A 16,442-nucleotide genomic window follows, 5' to 3' on the forward strand; every position below is an offset into this window, starting at 1 on the left:
ACGAACCCCTCATCAGGCATACCATCTCTCTGTTGTTCCACTGTTGTAAAATTACCAGCTCCGTAAAGCTGATCTGGGGTAACATTTGCTGTTCCCCTCTGACTGCCAGCTGTCTCCATTTCTGATCTAACACCAAATATTGAGCTGGAGTTAAAATCATATTCAACAGAGCTTTCCAGTCAGCCGGAATCATTTTATTTCCATAACCAACTGCTTCTAACAATGCCTGAGTAGATGGCGATCTAACACCATATTCTTTTGCTGCTTGCTTAACTTCCCTCAAAATCCTGAGAGGTAAAGGCTTCCACTCCCGCTGCGGATTCAACGCAGCGTCCATGACAATTTCTACTGGATTAAGTTGAACTTCTACTCCAAACTCCACCAAATCATCTCCTGATAATTCCCTCTATTCTTTGCTTCTTGAATAGCTGCAGTAACTGCATCCACCTGAACCCTTAAAGGTAAACTCTTATCCTCTGACAAAGTATTTCTAGCGCCGTACAGTCCCCCAGATTTATCTGGAGGTGCCGTCGGCGGCAACAAACGCACCGCATGGTAAAGCGGCAAACCTTCTTCGGGGGTGCTAGGAGCGGTTGTTCATAAGTAGCTAACGCATCCATAATCACCCTCCAGGTTAACAAAATTGAAGAAGGGCACGAGGTTCCTCGCAAAAATTTCCCTATCTTTTCCAGGACTCTACTTTAATACTACCTCCTCCGGATATGACTTAATATTTTTCCAAACATACTGTAGTAAGTCCTCAATTTCTTTCTTTCCTACAGCACAACCCCTACTGCCAATTCCAAACCCAAAACTATTCCCAATGATCCCTCTCAATTCCCTGATGTGCTCTTTCTGAGCCTTCGAGAGATCTCCCCCATACTCACGAAAAGAATCTATCTTCGTCCAGCGAAGAAGATGAGGGCCAGTCGACGTCCGACGATGAGTATAGGATGCGGGAAACGTATAGCCTTCCAGCTATCACGTCGGGTCACCATTTATGGTGGACTGACATTTGAAATGAGACACAGGGAAATGTTTTGAGAAAATGCCAGCCCTGAGTGAACTCAGGTAGCAGTATTTATTGAGAAAAACACAAGCAAAAATACAGTCTGCATATTCAGAAAACAATGACCTCAACAGGAGATTACTTCACCAGCATGAGAACACACAATCTTGGAAAGTCCCAGATGTTACCTTGCTAGGATGAGATCATACAGGAAAGTCTCATGGGAAAGTTTGGAAAGTCCCATGAGAAAGCACAACTGTGTACCTTGAACTTTCACCCATTTTCCTATTCCTTCTAAACTTGCAGATCAAAACAGGATGAGACACTCATGAGCAAAGGTACTCCTACCCCCACCAAGAATGTCTATATCCCTAGACCTATTGCTAGTATTTCAAAGGCTTTACAGAAAATGATAAAATGATCAATAAAATATATTACCACATTTCATCTTCTAGCTCAAGGAGCAAAGAGAAAGTTAAACCTTTTTGTCCTCTCACTATGATATTTGCCTGGCGTCAGATATGGAGTCAAAGGAGAAAGAGTAAACTTCTGCATAAGAAGTCTATCAGTTGAAACTGCACGCTGGTCAAAAATCTGCCCACAACAAGGAAAACAATTGGCCCTTTCTTTCCTAACACAAGTAAGAGGGGTAAATAAGCAGGGGAATCTACCAATTGGGAGCCATGGTAATGATCTTCTGAGTATAACATCTGGTCAGTATTGTTATGAAATCTGTAAAACTAAAGTCTGACAAGAAATTCTTAAAATGGCTTAATTTCCAATTCATTGCAGCAGATGAAACAAACAGCTTTTGGCTGCTCTAAATAAAACATGGATGAGGTTTCGCCCATCCCCCACCCCCATTTTCTGAGCTGCAGTGGCGCAGTGGTTAGAATGCAGTACTGCAGACAACTTCTGCTGACTGCTGGTTGCCTGCAGTTCAGCAGTTCAAATCTCAGCAGGCTCAAGGTTGTCTCAAGGTTGACTCCCATCCTTCTGAGGTTGGTAAAATGAGGACCCAGATTGTTGGGGGCAATATGCTGACTCTGTAAACAGCTTAGAGAGGGCTGTAAAAGCACTGTGGAGCGATATATAAGTCTTATTGCTATTTCTCCAATTGTGCTTTCGATTGAGTTGGGTTATCAGCTAATATGAAAAGGGAGTATCTATTTTGGGGCTTTTTTAAAAAAAAAGTGGAATCAGATGATTGTAATTTTTTTTAAACAAAATATTTCTGATTGTTAGAAATTCCTAGAAAATCAAAGATGATATTGGTAGTGTGGTAACATCACAAACACAACTGATCATGTGATAACAAATTTTGCAAATAGCAAATTTTGGGATGTTTGACATTTTGGAGTTAGATAATCAGAGAAATTATCCAGTAAGGAGGAGGAGGAAAGGGCAGGCAAGGACCGATTTGAACCAAGGCTGAATGATTTATTAGATTAAATATTATAACAATATTAAAACAAGAATTATCATTAAAGATCAGTCTGCCTGGTTCTTATGAAAAATTGGGTTCTTCAAAATGTTTGCCTTTATGGGATTCTCTACCTTTTTAAAAAGTATTTACTCTTTTTTGGTAAATTAGAATATCCTTAAATTAATAAAGATTCTTTCCCTGGTTATTTTTCCTTTTTCAAATTAGTACTTCCCATATTCTCATTTTCTAAATAGCAAACATTGTGTAGCCCTGATCCTCTGAACTCAAATGCACATTATGTTTTTCTTCTAAGAAGAATGAAGAATAGACAGTCTCTTGAGACAAAAACTCTTGTGTGAAAAAAGCTTTTTCCTCTTTTTTTTTAAAAAAATGTTCCAATAGAATGGCCTTCAAACAAAATTGAATTGAGTAAACAAAGCATGGGGACTGTTTCTTTTGTAATTTACAGTATACCTCAACCATAAGCTTTTAGAAATGCAGATATTTTAAACCTGAAATATACTTTATGCTTTTATTCTGGTAAACATTTTATTGTTGTAAAAGTCTCTCTGGATTTTGGCAGTAGAGAAATAAGAAAAATAAATGAATAAAATAATTTTAAAACTTTGCTGAACTGAATGCGATGTACATGTGAATGTTTTTCTCACTAGAGAGGTCTCCTGGAAATGGGTGGTGTGCAACTTCTGTTCTAATTCCAGAACTGACATGCTGAATTCCATGTCACAGTGCCACCAGAGGGAATTTCTGCTGCAATCCCACCAGATCAGGTGTTTACCAGATTAGGGAATGTTGCTTTGATCTGTTAATCTACATTTTTACTCTAGTGCAATTAGAGGCATTGATGTACCAAAAGTGCTATTTAGCTTGAATTTGGATATGGTATCCACATAATACACTACAATAAACACAAGGATGGAGAGCACTTGACTCAATTTCAGCACTGAAATTCCCACAATGGACCAATGGGCTATAAAAAAATCTCAGAATTGGCAAAAAAGACAAAACTGACCAGTTTTAGTCAGGGAGAAAGCAATAAATACTTATTTTTAGCATCTGAAAATTTTTATGGATTTTTTGATAAAATAAAAAAAATGTAAGTGATTTATGGATTTAGTGATTGAAAAAGATTAGGGTTAAATAAGAGCTGAAGGGATATCCAGAATATTTTAAGAGGGAGTGGGGATGATGAGTTTCTTAATATCTATTAAAAGAAGGTTGAAAGTCATTTAATTTTTTTAGTTGTCTTCCTTTTCTTCATACTTAATTCCTTTTTTCTTTCCTTTTATTTTTTAAAATCTTTTACTTTAAAAAAAAACTTTAATAAAAAATACAAGCATACACACACAGAGAGAAACACTTATTTATTGTTCTTTCTTATATGTATATACAAGTCTCTTGCTCCTGTTTTTAAATGAATAGCTGTTGGGAGTTTGAGTATCAAAGAATACGTCCAAAATTAAGGACACCACTCTAGCCCAAATGTTCCATGTTGGAAACTGAGCTTTGAATTCTTTTCAACTTGTTACTTTGCTCTTGTCAGACATGATGAAGGATGCTGTATCATCATTATCATTGCACTAAGTGCACCTGTCATTGGGGGTCATTTTTAATATATGGTTATTGCATCAACCCTACATTTTGATATGAAAGGCTGGATTAAATAACAAGAAAGCTGCTTGCATTATAGTTGCTATGAAGCTAAGGTGATCCATGTTGAAAGCACGTCAGGAGGAGCGGGGAGAGGGGACCAGTTCTTTCAAGAAAATGCAGTATTTGTTTCCTTGCACTTATAGGAATGGCTCTGACTGGGATTAGATTATTTTGTGAAACAAGAATTAGATAAGCAAAATGCCTCCATTTACTAGAGTTATGGACCAGTTACATGATGGCGGCAGGCATTAGTCTGTTTTCACCGAGATAGAGAATCTTCCAGGCAAAGCTGAAGAAAACTTCCTTTCATTCACATTCAGACAGGCAGTTAGGGAAAATGCTATGTGTTTGGGCTCTGTGGTTGATCGACAAGTTAGGTGGAGAGAAAATATCCCCCCTTCTAAGCTTTCCTTTTCTACTCCTCAGCAGCAGCAGCAGTCAATGAAAAAACAGCCCCCTTCTGCCTGGATCTGATGAACCCTGCATCAAGGGAAGGGTGCGTGGAAATGTTTCTAGCATGAGTTCATGGAAAGAGAAATGCTGGCAAGGAGTTGCATTGCAGAATGAATGCCAGAAGACTCTATGAGTCCCACTGGACACAGACTAGCGTACAAATACTTTGTTGCTGGAAGTGAGTCCTGAACTGCTAGTATTGCTACTCTGGTGCAAGGGGAGGAATACAATGAAATTGGTAACAGGAGGGGGTAGGATCCGACCAGTGTAACTACCGGTTCGGTGATTTTACAGGTTCTATGTCTGCTGCTCTGAAGAGCAACCAGTTCTACAGAAGTGGACAGAACCGGTAGAATCCTACCCCTGGGTAACAGTTGGAACAGCACACCTGCCGAGATTAAGATAGCACTGAGGCTATTGTTCTTTTCCCAAGGTCTTAAAAACCTGATTCCTCAAGAGTTTTGGGGCCAGACTCCTGAAATGGATCAGGTAATGTTGATATGACTGCAGTTTGGCCTTCCTTGTGTTATACTGTGTAATTTAAAAAATGTTTAATTGGCTATTTTGTTTTCTCTCTTGAATCCTACATTAGCTACCCAGAACTGCAGTTCATAAGTTGTGGGACGATATAAATGGTTTAAATAAATAAATGCTTTGCAACTCAGACAAGGCTACGTCTATGGAAAGCTCTACTGTCTGCTTTGCCCATCTTTGTAAAAATAGCTCCATACTGAATGGAGAATTTCATTCTCCGCCAGGGAGGTGTTTTCTGAAATGCAGGCAAGTATCAATAATTCAGTCATTTCTGACCTTCTTGGAAATGAATTCACACAATGGGATGTACTTGTGTTAACAAAACACAGCAACTATAACATACCGTAAACAAACCAACATTATTATGGCTTAAAGTGATGCTCTTGTTTACAAAATGTCCTTAGTGAATGCTTCAGTTTCTACAACACTCTGTATTAACAAATTATTTCAGTGAGTTGTGTGAACCCAGCAAAGGAAGATCTGGTGATCTAGTTTGGCTGATCTTTTAAAATAAAAAATGTGGGGTGAGTAACATACATGTAGAGAATATTACCTACCACCTCTTGAAAAAGTACAAAATCAGAGGTTTTATTCTGCAGACCTACTTAATTTCACCCATTATTTCAACTGTAATGTTCTAGAACAGGGGTGTCAAACTCAATTTCATTGAGGGCCGCATCAGGACTGTGTTTGACCTCAGAGGGCCAGGGTGGTGTGTGGCTGGGGTGGGTGTGGTCATGATGGGTGTGGCCAGGGTGTTCATGGCCACGCTGGGCATTGGACATAGGCTCAAGATGTATATTTTCCCCTTCTCTCCTTTCTTTCCAGTTCTTTACTGTAACCATTTTCCTATCTCTTCTACCAGATATTACTGGCAAACATTTATTACTTATTATTCATACTCCACTAAACTTTTTATTTCTAAATTTATATCCCATTGTTTAATAGTAAATTGCTTTTCCAGGCAGAATTTTATTATTCAACTAATATTAAAAATACAATAGCATAAATAACATAATAATACAAGATCTAATAGCAAAGGTAAATTTCCAGGATAGTAAATAGAAATGGCTGTCAATTATAGATTGTTCATTATAGATTAAATGGACCCTCAGTATGTAAAATCTGGCATTAAACTGTAGAATTAACATAGGATGTTGCTTTTTTTCTATCCAGATCAGGCATTTATTGAAGGTCACATAATTGTAATCCAGTCCAATCCATGCAGCACTCTTCTGACTGAAAACAGGCCACAAAGAGGCCCCATGTAGCCCATTTTTAGCTGGTAGGGTGATGCTGGAGGCCGGGGAGGCCAAAATTGGACTGCGTGGGAGCCATGTGGGGCTTCCTCATGGCCTGTTTTTGGCTGGCGGAGTGCTGCAGGAGGCCGGAGAGCTGAAAATGGGCCATGTGGGGGCACACGTGCCCCTATGGCCCATTTTGGCCAGCAGAGTCACCACGGGCTGGTCCTTTGATATTTCCAGGCTGGCCCACAGGTCAGATTTAAGCACCTCTGAGTTTGATGCCCCTCTTCTAGAGCTTTGCACTATTTCACTGCTGTAGGAAGGAAAGAAATATGCATGTAATGGGAGACCAAAATTGGTAGAGCATTTGTTCCCAATTGGAATGTCACATATCTCTAATTTCAACTCTTAACCTCTGATATTGTTCATACATCTGATGAAAACCTCTGGTCCTGCAAGAATGGTCCTAGAAATTGCATTTTTTTCTGAACGTAACATTATGAGTCTCATGTGGTACCTACTATATTGTGGGAATTACTCTAATCCACTCAGCCATGACATATTTTGTGCTGTGAAAGTATTTAGAGAGCAAATAGTAGACACACTAGATTGGACACAAAAAGCTATTAACAGGAGGATCCAATTCATAAAGCATCCTTCTGGCTTTGTTACCATTTATACTGTGGCATAAAGATTAAAATTCCATAGCTGAATGATCTATTCAATAGTATGGAATCTATATCATGAATATACTTGTGGTTTTCTTTTGCTCAAATATTGCGTTTTTCCTTCTATCAATCTACTGAAGGGACCTATAAGATACTCATTTACAATGAAATCTTATGCCTTGTATGCTAAATCCAACTGGACTTTTTCCATACAGGATTTCATTAAAGTATGGTGGGTGAAATGGTTGCCTTAAGCCTGACAGAGAGTAATAACATCTGTTATGTATATTATTTCAAATGCAAACCTTTGCACCACAAAATATTTTGATAGTGTTCTGGGGATTACACATTGGATCTGGGAGGGGTTACATGATGCTTAGCCTTCATCCAATCCTTCCAACAAGATAGAATGAAAAAGTATCTTTGATCAAAAAGAATGCTCAGGGTATGGGAGGTGGCTTTCCTGTGGCTATGTAGTATTTTACACTAAAACATGGTTTGATTTAATTATAGTTTATCACAGAAAACGTCCTAATGTAATTCACACATAGTTCTAGGTCACAAGTCTGTACTTACCAACCAGAATAAATGGGTTCCACATCACTTCAAGCCCAGATCAAAGAATAAAGTAATTTGTTACAAAATGTTAATATTCATGGTTGCTAAATTAGGCTTAGTTATATTTCTTCCCAGGAAGGAATTTTCTAATTATAAATGGCATCTGAAAAATATCTTCCCTTTCTCTGAATCCAGAAGATTTTATTGATGGGCTATCAAATGTCCAACCATACCATCTCTATTAAACTAATGGCTGATGTATAAAATTGGTTTCATTATATAGTCACTTTGTATCCTCTGTCCTAGAACAACAGCAACAATTTTAAAAAGTCCCTTGAAACCCAATTCAATCCCTCATCACTGGAACAGATTTCTTTCAGTATCTCCTACTTTACCAAGTAATTGAAGAACAGTAGAAGAAGGCAGAAGAGAATTTCAAAACTCATTTTATAACCCTTTGATGCTCTCATCCACAGTCTTCTATAGGACTGTGCAAAGCATTTTAAATTTTAAATACAATTTAAAAAGTGTCTAAGTGGGAAAAAAGCACCCGATACTGAAATATGAAAAGCACCATTTCTTTTACAAGGCTTACAGTACTGTTTTAAGAAAATCCTTTTTCATCTCTGTACACACTCTCCACAAACATCCCAACAATCCGAAAGAGCTTTCAAAACAGCTGTGTGAGAGGCTGCTTTAACACAACAAAGAGAAGTGCTTTTCACTTTGCAAAGCATCTCTTTTGAATCCCTTGTTCAGTTCTTGCCTCTGTTTTTGAAAGTCCTTCTCTATTCACCAGCTCTCCTTACTGCTGTAATTTATCCTTTCGATAGAGAAACCATTTTGTTCTGTTTTCTGGTGTCAACTCAAGATAAGATAGTGTTTCTCAGCAGCTTTCAGACATATGGATTCCAACTCCCAGAATTCCCCAGGCTGACTGGAGAATTCTGGGAGTCGGTGTGCACACATCTGAAAGCTGCCAAGTTTGAGAAACACTAAAATAAGAAATATAGAGACCCTTCCAAAGACAGGACTGCAAAGTAGAATAAAGACAATTCTGGAATGTAAGTTATTGAAAAGAGGGGAATACTATATTTCTTATTCCTTTTAATCGTGTTTTTAAAACAGGAGGTTTTTTTTTCTTGCTTTGCTTGGACTTTCCAGGGAAATGGGAATAATCTCTCCCTCTCCCAGAAGCAGATCTTCAGTGAGATCATATTTCAATCAATCAATCAATCAATCAATCAATCAATCAATCAATCAATCAATCAATCAGAAAAGAGCTGAAAGGGACCTTGAAGGTCTTCTAGTCCAAACCCCTGCTGAAGCAGGAGACCCTATATCATTTACAGGGAATAATTTCATGTATGCTATTACTAGCCATTTTCCATAATTTTGTGAGATGTACAAGCTGCCACATGCTGTGTGACACTAAATACAAAAATCTGTAAATATTAAGAGGCACATTTAGTACGAATTCATTTTTTGATTACTATGACTGAACATAATTTATGGATCACTGATGTTCTCAACGGGATTTCAGCTGCTCCACATTTTTCTTCATCAGCTTGAATTAAGGCTGAAATGAACTCTGCAACATTTTGAAATCTAATGGATTTTCAAAACTTGAAAATTTGGAAATTGAGGATAAAATTTGACCTTGAAATGTTGGGGGTCAAACAATGGCAACCAAAATAAAGTGTGCTTCCCAAATTACACTTACATGTCCTTCATTTGGATGGATGTCAAAACCAAAAGCAGAAATTGTTGATAGCTGAAGGCAGATGAGGAATCAATTTATTTGGTTATAGTTTTGGAACCTTTAGAACTGAGGCTATATTAAGATTGGACTTTCTGAACACAAGAAGTTCTGTTCTCAACAGAAATGCTGCTGAAAGCACATGTCTGTTTCTAAGATGGCTGAATCTCAGAGCTATTATTTTAGTTTTTTGGGGTAGCTAAGGAGACACAAAGGCATCACAAGTTCATAAAAATACACAACTCTGAATGGCTAACCATATTATAAATACCAACCGCAAATACAAAATATCTCCTAAATGGTATAGCAGCCAAGAAAAAATGTAAAAGAATACAATCAATGCAATCAGGAAACAGACTCCATCATACATCTGGGGCCCCAAGCTCAAGCACTGGTAAAGGAAAAGGTGCATTTAGAGAGGGGAGTCATTTTGGCATGAGTTCTAGTCCTACCCTGGGAACAGAGCCAATGGGGTGACCCTGGGCCAGTCCCATCCCTCTCTCATCCCTAGGAAGCAAGCAGTGGTGAATTGCTTCTGAAATCTTGCCTAGAAAATTGCAGTGCTTCATTCAGGCAGTTGCCCAGAGTCAAGACTGAATCAATGGGAGACACATCTTTGGAGAGAAAAGAATGAATGTGGTAACTTTGTGGGACCCTTTGATAAAAGAACAACATGTACCTTGCAGAAGAAAACATGTACAAAGTGGCTTTCAAAATTTCCTCCCCACCCCACCCCGGATTTCTAATTTACTGAGAACAAGGCAGGTGCATCTGGAATCCTTCCCAGAATCCAAAGCATCCCGCTCCATGGGATAACTGCTCCGAGTGAAGACATGAGTCAAAACTCCCTGCTGTGCTTCACATTCAGGAATTTCCTCTGGAAGCACCAAGACTGTCTGGAGGCGTCTGATTTATGCAGTCACTGAGGTTTTCCAATGACCTACACTCTGCAGGCATTTGGGGAGAAGGAACACTGCCCAAGAGGAGGAAAGAAGGGCTGGAGCTGAGCTGTCAGTTCCTGGCTTGGAGCTGAGGATCTCAGAACCACTTGGTCACATAGGCTTTGCCAAGATCTATGAACACCCTTGCCTTCCTGTAATAGTAGTCTCTCCTGCCCCTACCCCCACCTTCGCCCGCCTTTGTATCTCCACCCTGTCCCAAAGTAGCCATTTATAGATGCAGGTTCTATTGCATTTCTTCCTCTTTGTCTTTTCCTCCACCCAGAACAAAGGAAGGAACAAATGTCCGGAGCTCATGGCAATAAAAACAAGGAAAAACTGATTCACTTCCAGGAATGTTGAAAGTCAAGGGAGCATTTGGCTGCGCTTCAGTTTCATGACACTGTGCATCTCATCAATCTGAGCAATGGATGGGCGGTTTATTCACAGCATGCGGATGCCTCATTTGTCATGAAATGATTTTGATCCTGGAATTAATTGGCACCCTTTGACTAAATGAATACCTGGCATGAAACCCTCCAAATCTTCTCATTGTAAATCCATGCAGCTGCAGCTCTGCTAAACTACACGTTTATCTGGCAGAAGAGATCTGCCAAAGCCTGAAATCTGGGAATTGATGTTACAGAAACATGAAGTCATACGATGTGTTAGAAAATGTAGAGAATGGTCTCTAAGAGGCTTAAAATTAAAGTGACAGGGCTTCATAATATAGTTGACTACGCTGTTTTGTTCATGTGAACATCATTGATGTAATTGAGTCTATAGCTCTATAGATGTCAAATCTATGTTATGCATGAAATTAAGACTGAGATAATGTGATGGCTTCTTCTATAGGCATTTATCATGACTATGGCTCCATATGTCATCCAAATATGAACCAGTACCACCTCCTGGTCTCCATTTAGAGAGATGGGAGGCCTGAGTAACCACAAAAAGGTATATTCCAGTGTCCCTACTTTTGCAGCTCTCAGTTTTCTTCTTCTACTGCACAAGTGTGGAAGGCTAAAAGGAGGAGATGGAGGAAATTAGGGTGGCTGGTTTTCCAAGCTTACTTTTTCTTCCATCTTACCTAAGAAAATATTCTGTAGAACTTAAATGCTATAGTGGTATGTGGGAAAGATCTTGGGAGACTGGACTCAGAGATGCTGCCTTGGGATTGGTCTGCAGCTGGATAATGGGTGGGCAGAAGTATCAGAAGAGACCCACACTAATTTTTCAGGGGTAAAGAAGATGGTGAGAGGATTATACTTCTAGAATTGTAGGATTCTGTTAATGTATTCTGTTAATATAGCCTTACAATAAAGTAGAAATAGTTCATATGGTCGGGTTTCCTGACTCTTCTACTTGATAAAGCTGACAACTGTTTTATGTGTTATTTTGGTTGCTTTTAGCACTAAGCTATGAATTTTGATTGCTCTGTAGCAACTTTTGGGCATTTCCAATCCTGAACGAAGAAGACCTGCTTTTTCCCTTTTCTCACCTTCTGACTCCTCCTCAAGGTTGATTTATCAAAACAAGAGAGAACCTAATGAATCAAAGGAGACAAAAGGTAAGTTTACTTTTACAATAATTTGGTACTGATACCTCTGTCTGTTTTGGAGGCATACTGAAGTTGGTGATAAGTGCATTATTTTAATATTTTAGTATCTGAGGAACTGTCTCTCCCTAATGAGAGACTACCCTATCCAACAGGCACCAGTGGAATAGATCCGCTACGGATCCTATCTACTAAGGAATTCCAACAGGTGGGTTCAAGGAGAGGAACCTTTTCTGCTGTGGGCCCAATACTGGTGGAACCCTCTACCACTGAAAATGAGAATTGTTCCCACCCTTTTGGCCTTAAAACATATGAAAACATGGGAGGGTATTACAAGTTGGCTTTGATTGGTCTGGAGCCCTAAGGTGGCTGAGAGGAAAAGAAGACTTCCTCCCTATTCCATTCATCTCTTAGCTCTGGTTCTAGTATAGTTTTTGTAATCTTAATCTGTGCAGTTTTAAGATTTTAATAATTTAACTATTTTGCTACCTCTTTTACTGTAAGCTCCCCAAAGTTACCTTATAGGGGAAATGGGCATCATAACAATGTAAAAATAAATAAGTATTTAACATGCACTATGCCCAAGGAAACTACAAGTTCAACAATAACCCTATTGATCAACCCAGTTGATCTGAGAAAGACAGACTGGTTCCAAGCTATCCAGTCAGTTTCCATGTCTGAGAATGGACTTATCCAATACTTAAACCACTGTAATTGCTAGTTAAGCTGTTTCAGCACGCTCTTCCTATGTTTAAATGTTGTCTCTCTCTCCCCTCCCCATCCTTCTCTGTCTTATATTTCTTTGAGAAACCCTTTTCTTGATATGAACCATGTAATAGAGTTGGAATGCACCAGTGCTAAGGTGTGTCAAATTTTCCAACTTTCAATTTCCAAACATTAGGGTTGCTCAAAAGTTGTAACATGCCTTGGGGATTATAAAGATATCTTGCTGATTTTAATGTAATGTGGATGTGCTTGGTTCAACATAAATATCATAACTTTTTAACATTTCATTTGTTTCACCTCGCAAGGATAATCTAATCTAACCCTCCTCAATGTGTGGGGGAACCAGTTAAAAATATGGAAATTGTGTATTAGTGGATTAAATAAGTAAATAAATAATAGCAGTAGCACAATAGTAGTAGGTTCCCAGAAATTAATAAAGGAAGATTATCAGCAACATCATCTTTCTGGGATGAGATGCACTTTGTCATGGAAATCTGTGCAGAAAGGAAAGGTAAGTAAGTTCTGTTATGGTGAATGGTAGCCTTGCTGCGAGCTCTTCACATGGACAGTTGTTGACTAAGAACCTTAGATTACACTTAAATAGTCTCCCAGATTACACCTGGGAGAGATTCTGTAGCCTTAACTTTTGGGGTTTCTTGTTCTCCTGATTAATGTACGCCAACTATTTTTTTACTCTGATAGAATATTCTGCAGCATCACTTACACAGTTTTTAAGTAAGCAGTAACTCTGTCAGGAGGATAGCTTGATTTGAATCTACCAGATGCCAGAAGCTTTCAGTCTTTTTCTGATGGTGCCAAAACTGAAGAGTTGTTTGCTTTGACAGCTTGATTTAATTTCAGGGAAAACTTCCCCACAAATCTTTCTACTAGAGCAATGTGTATTCGCTCAGGTTTCTTCCAAACTGGCAGTATCATTTGCCAAACTGTATCCGGTAAAAGTACATTATCAGATAGTATTGGTTAGTCTGAAAACCAGTTTGGTGTAACAATTGAAGTGCTGGACTGGAAACCGAAGCTGATAGACCATGAGTTCTGATCCTCCCTATTGCATGGAAGCCAGCTGGATGACTTGGGCCGGTCACAGGGTTATTGTTGTAGGTAAAATAGGAGCGGCCTATTTGATTGGGAGCAGCCTAGAGTTTGTTATAAGATGGGCAGTTATCTAAATGTTTTAAATAAATGAATTAATCATGTGCCCATTTTGTGTTGTACCAAATAAAAGCAGGATATACTGGAAATCTACTTTAAATTAGTCACTCTCTTTTGGTAGTTCAGACAAGGAATTGTAATAGGAATCTTAGTGAAAATGTGAAGTTAGAATTCTGTCTTGATTTTTGCTGGGAACAACATGTCTAGCCAAGATGCCCACTTTGATAACAGTAAGTCAAATCTAACAGCAACAAAATGTGTTTATTGGAGTACTGAACTATTCTTTAACCCTTGGATAAAACTTTACAGTAAACTCTCTTTAGAGTAAACGCATTTGAAAAGACCACAGCTTTCAGTCTGACTTTGGCCCTCAAATCCTTCACTGTCACTTCTTTTCTTAACCAGTTCAAAAAGTGACTAATGATAGCTAGAAGACTTCCTGCCTTCTGTACTTTCCATAAATCCTCTTCCCTGTGATAGCTCAATAGTAGTGCATGTACATGTATGCAAATCATCTTCAGTTTTTGGCATCTCCAGGACATAATCCTAGGCAGGAATCCTGGTCTCCAGCCTCTTTCTTAGCTGTGCTTTGCCAAATGGTCAATCATCTAGTTAAAAGTAAATCTTGTGGTTTAAAGAATGCTTCAGTTAGATTGGTGGAAATCGGTTAATGAAAAAGAAGTAGGTAGTGTTTAACTCAGATTTCTCCCAAGCCTTGGGCTAGGATGAAGGTGGAGCCTCTTTGATTGGTTATTGTCTGCTTGGCTTTTTGAGTTTTGATTCCAATTAGCTGTCTTATTTTGTTTTCTTTTAATTTTTATTTGTAAGCCAGCCAAAGTTGCTCTGTAGCTGGAGGGCCTTGAATTTGAAACACTAAATAAAATAAATAAACTCACAAATTCCAGTTTTATATCTCACTGCCCACATGCAGTTCTTGGTACAATCTTCAAGACTTATTTTATGCCCCTTGTCAAGGGAAGTCCTGATTGCATTAGATGGGGTTCTAGTATATCCACTATAAGATATGCTGTTTTTTTTCTTGGACTTTAATTCTTTCTTGCCTCCACTTTGTGTCTTTAGAAATCTACCAGGCTTTACATTTATTTAAGTAAGCCAACCTTCACCCCACTCTTACCTATGCCACTTACACGTTCTTAATTTTTAATTTTTTATTTCCCAACAAACATTAAAGACAACCAAACTAGTAACATTGCAAGATGCAAATTTCCTGAAAGGAAATAGTAACTGGTTTGCTGACATCATTGATGTCACAATACTAGCTCCAACAAGCAATCACAATGCCATGTTAGCTGTAGGAGAATACCACATTGATTTACATCAGGGGAGCTTCCAGAAGCATGAGCATGGAACAACAGTTGGGTTATTATTTTGTCTGTTTCTCTTTAGATGATCAAACTGCGTATGCTGCTTGGGAATCTTATATTCAATTAGAGAAATACAGTAACACAAAGAAGGAGGTGACTTCCCCATTGCAGTTGACCACCATCCAGGAAGAAGAGGCTATTCATACTGGGTTACACATATACCATGATCTCAAATGACTGGACGGAAAATCCATCAAGGCCAGGATCAGAGGTGTGCAAAACCTTTCAAGGCTGAAATCTGGGAGGGGGATATGATCTGGAAATAACTGTGGTCAGAATGTCATGTCTCAAAACCAACTTCCCATGCACCTGTTGTTAAGACTACTTGTTGTTATGTCACATATAATATATACATATATACCACAGGAGTCATGGTGAAGCAGTGGTTAGAATGAAGTGTGTCAGGCTAACTCTGCCTGCAGTCTGGAGTTCAATTCTGATTGGCTCAAGGTTGATTCAGCCTTCTATCCTTCTGAGGTCAGTAAAATGAGGACCCAGATTGTTGGGGGCAATATGCTGACATTTGTAAACCGCTCAGAAAGTGCTGTAAAGCATTATGGAGCAGTATATAAGTCTAAGTGCTATTGCTATTGCTATTACTGCCTTTAGCTGGTCAAAAGGTTGATTAGGAACAACCTTTGGGGCCTTATAGACCCAGAGATATAAAATTTTGGAAGCATGATATAGGTCCTCTTACAAGAAAATTGCCTTCATTAATATGACCAATCTCAAAACATCCATTGAATAGAAGACCAACTATGAGGTTACTTTTTAAAATACTCCAACTCACCCACTCAACCCCGATCTCTTTGTCTTTTTTATTTCCAGTTTGGCTGTAGCTTTTAGTTTCAAAAAAGTGTTGTGGACTTCAGAACAATAATTGGGGCTGAAAATTCTGTTGCGTCAGTTTCTCCTTTTCTGAAGTGTTGACACTAATGTAGCATTCAGCAGGGAAGTTTATCTGAGTCCTGAACTAGTACTTGAGAAGACAACACTGAGCAGCCTTCTATGATGTGATGCCCTCTAAAAGAGTTGGATGGAAAATCATAGAATTCTATCTAATTTATTTGGAAGAGACCAGACTGGGAAGGGCTCATTGAGGTCCAGTAATGTTTTGGAATTAAGTCTGGAAATACCATGACAACTGAAGTTTCTAAATGATCTTTAACGGTACTCCATAAAGAGCATGTTATACATTTTTTTGTTGTTGTTATGGCTATTTGATCCCTTAGCAAATAATGGTATTGAATTAAAAGGGAAATAAAAGGATCTGCTTGAAAACAAGAGGTCTGGAAAAATCTAAGGTCACTTTAAGTGTGTGCTGGTAATATTCCTTTCTAGCC

General features: G+C 38.7%; 1 protein-coding gene across 1 annotated transcript in view; it reads left to right on the forward strand.

Annotated features, from left to right (window-relative positions):
• The first annotated feature begins 4,729 nt into the window (after positions 1-4,729).
• Positions 4,730-16,442, forward strand: part of CDRT4 (CMT1A duplicated region transcript 4) — a 54,450-nt gene continuing 42,737 nt past the window's right edge. Inside the window, exons 1-3 of the mRNA XM_087954084.1 lie at positions 4,730-5,048; positions 11,704-11,830; positions 15,122-15,310. Coding sequence (XP_087810210.1) covers positions 15,263-15,310 — 48 coding nt within the window. The 5' untranslated portion in view covers positions 4,730-5,048; positions 11,704-11,830; positions 15,122-15,262. The remainder of the gene's footprint in view (positions 5,049-11,703; positions 11,831-15,121; positions 15,311-16,442) is intronic.

This window comes from Notechis scutatus, chromosome 2 (genome assembly GCF_049901735.1).
Source record: "Notechis scutatus isolate UNSWTSFEM ecotype Mainland chromosome 2, rNotScu1.2, whole genome shotgun sequence".
NCBI classification, from domain to species: Eukaryota; Metazoa; Chordata; class Lepidosauria; order Squamata; family Elapidae; genus Notechis; species Notechis scutatus.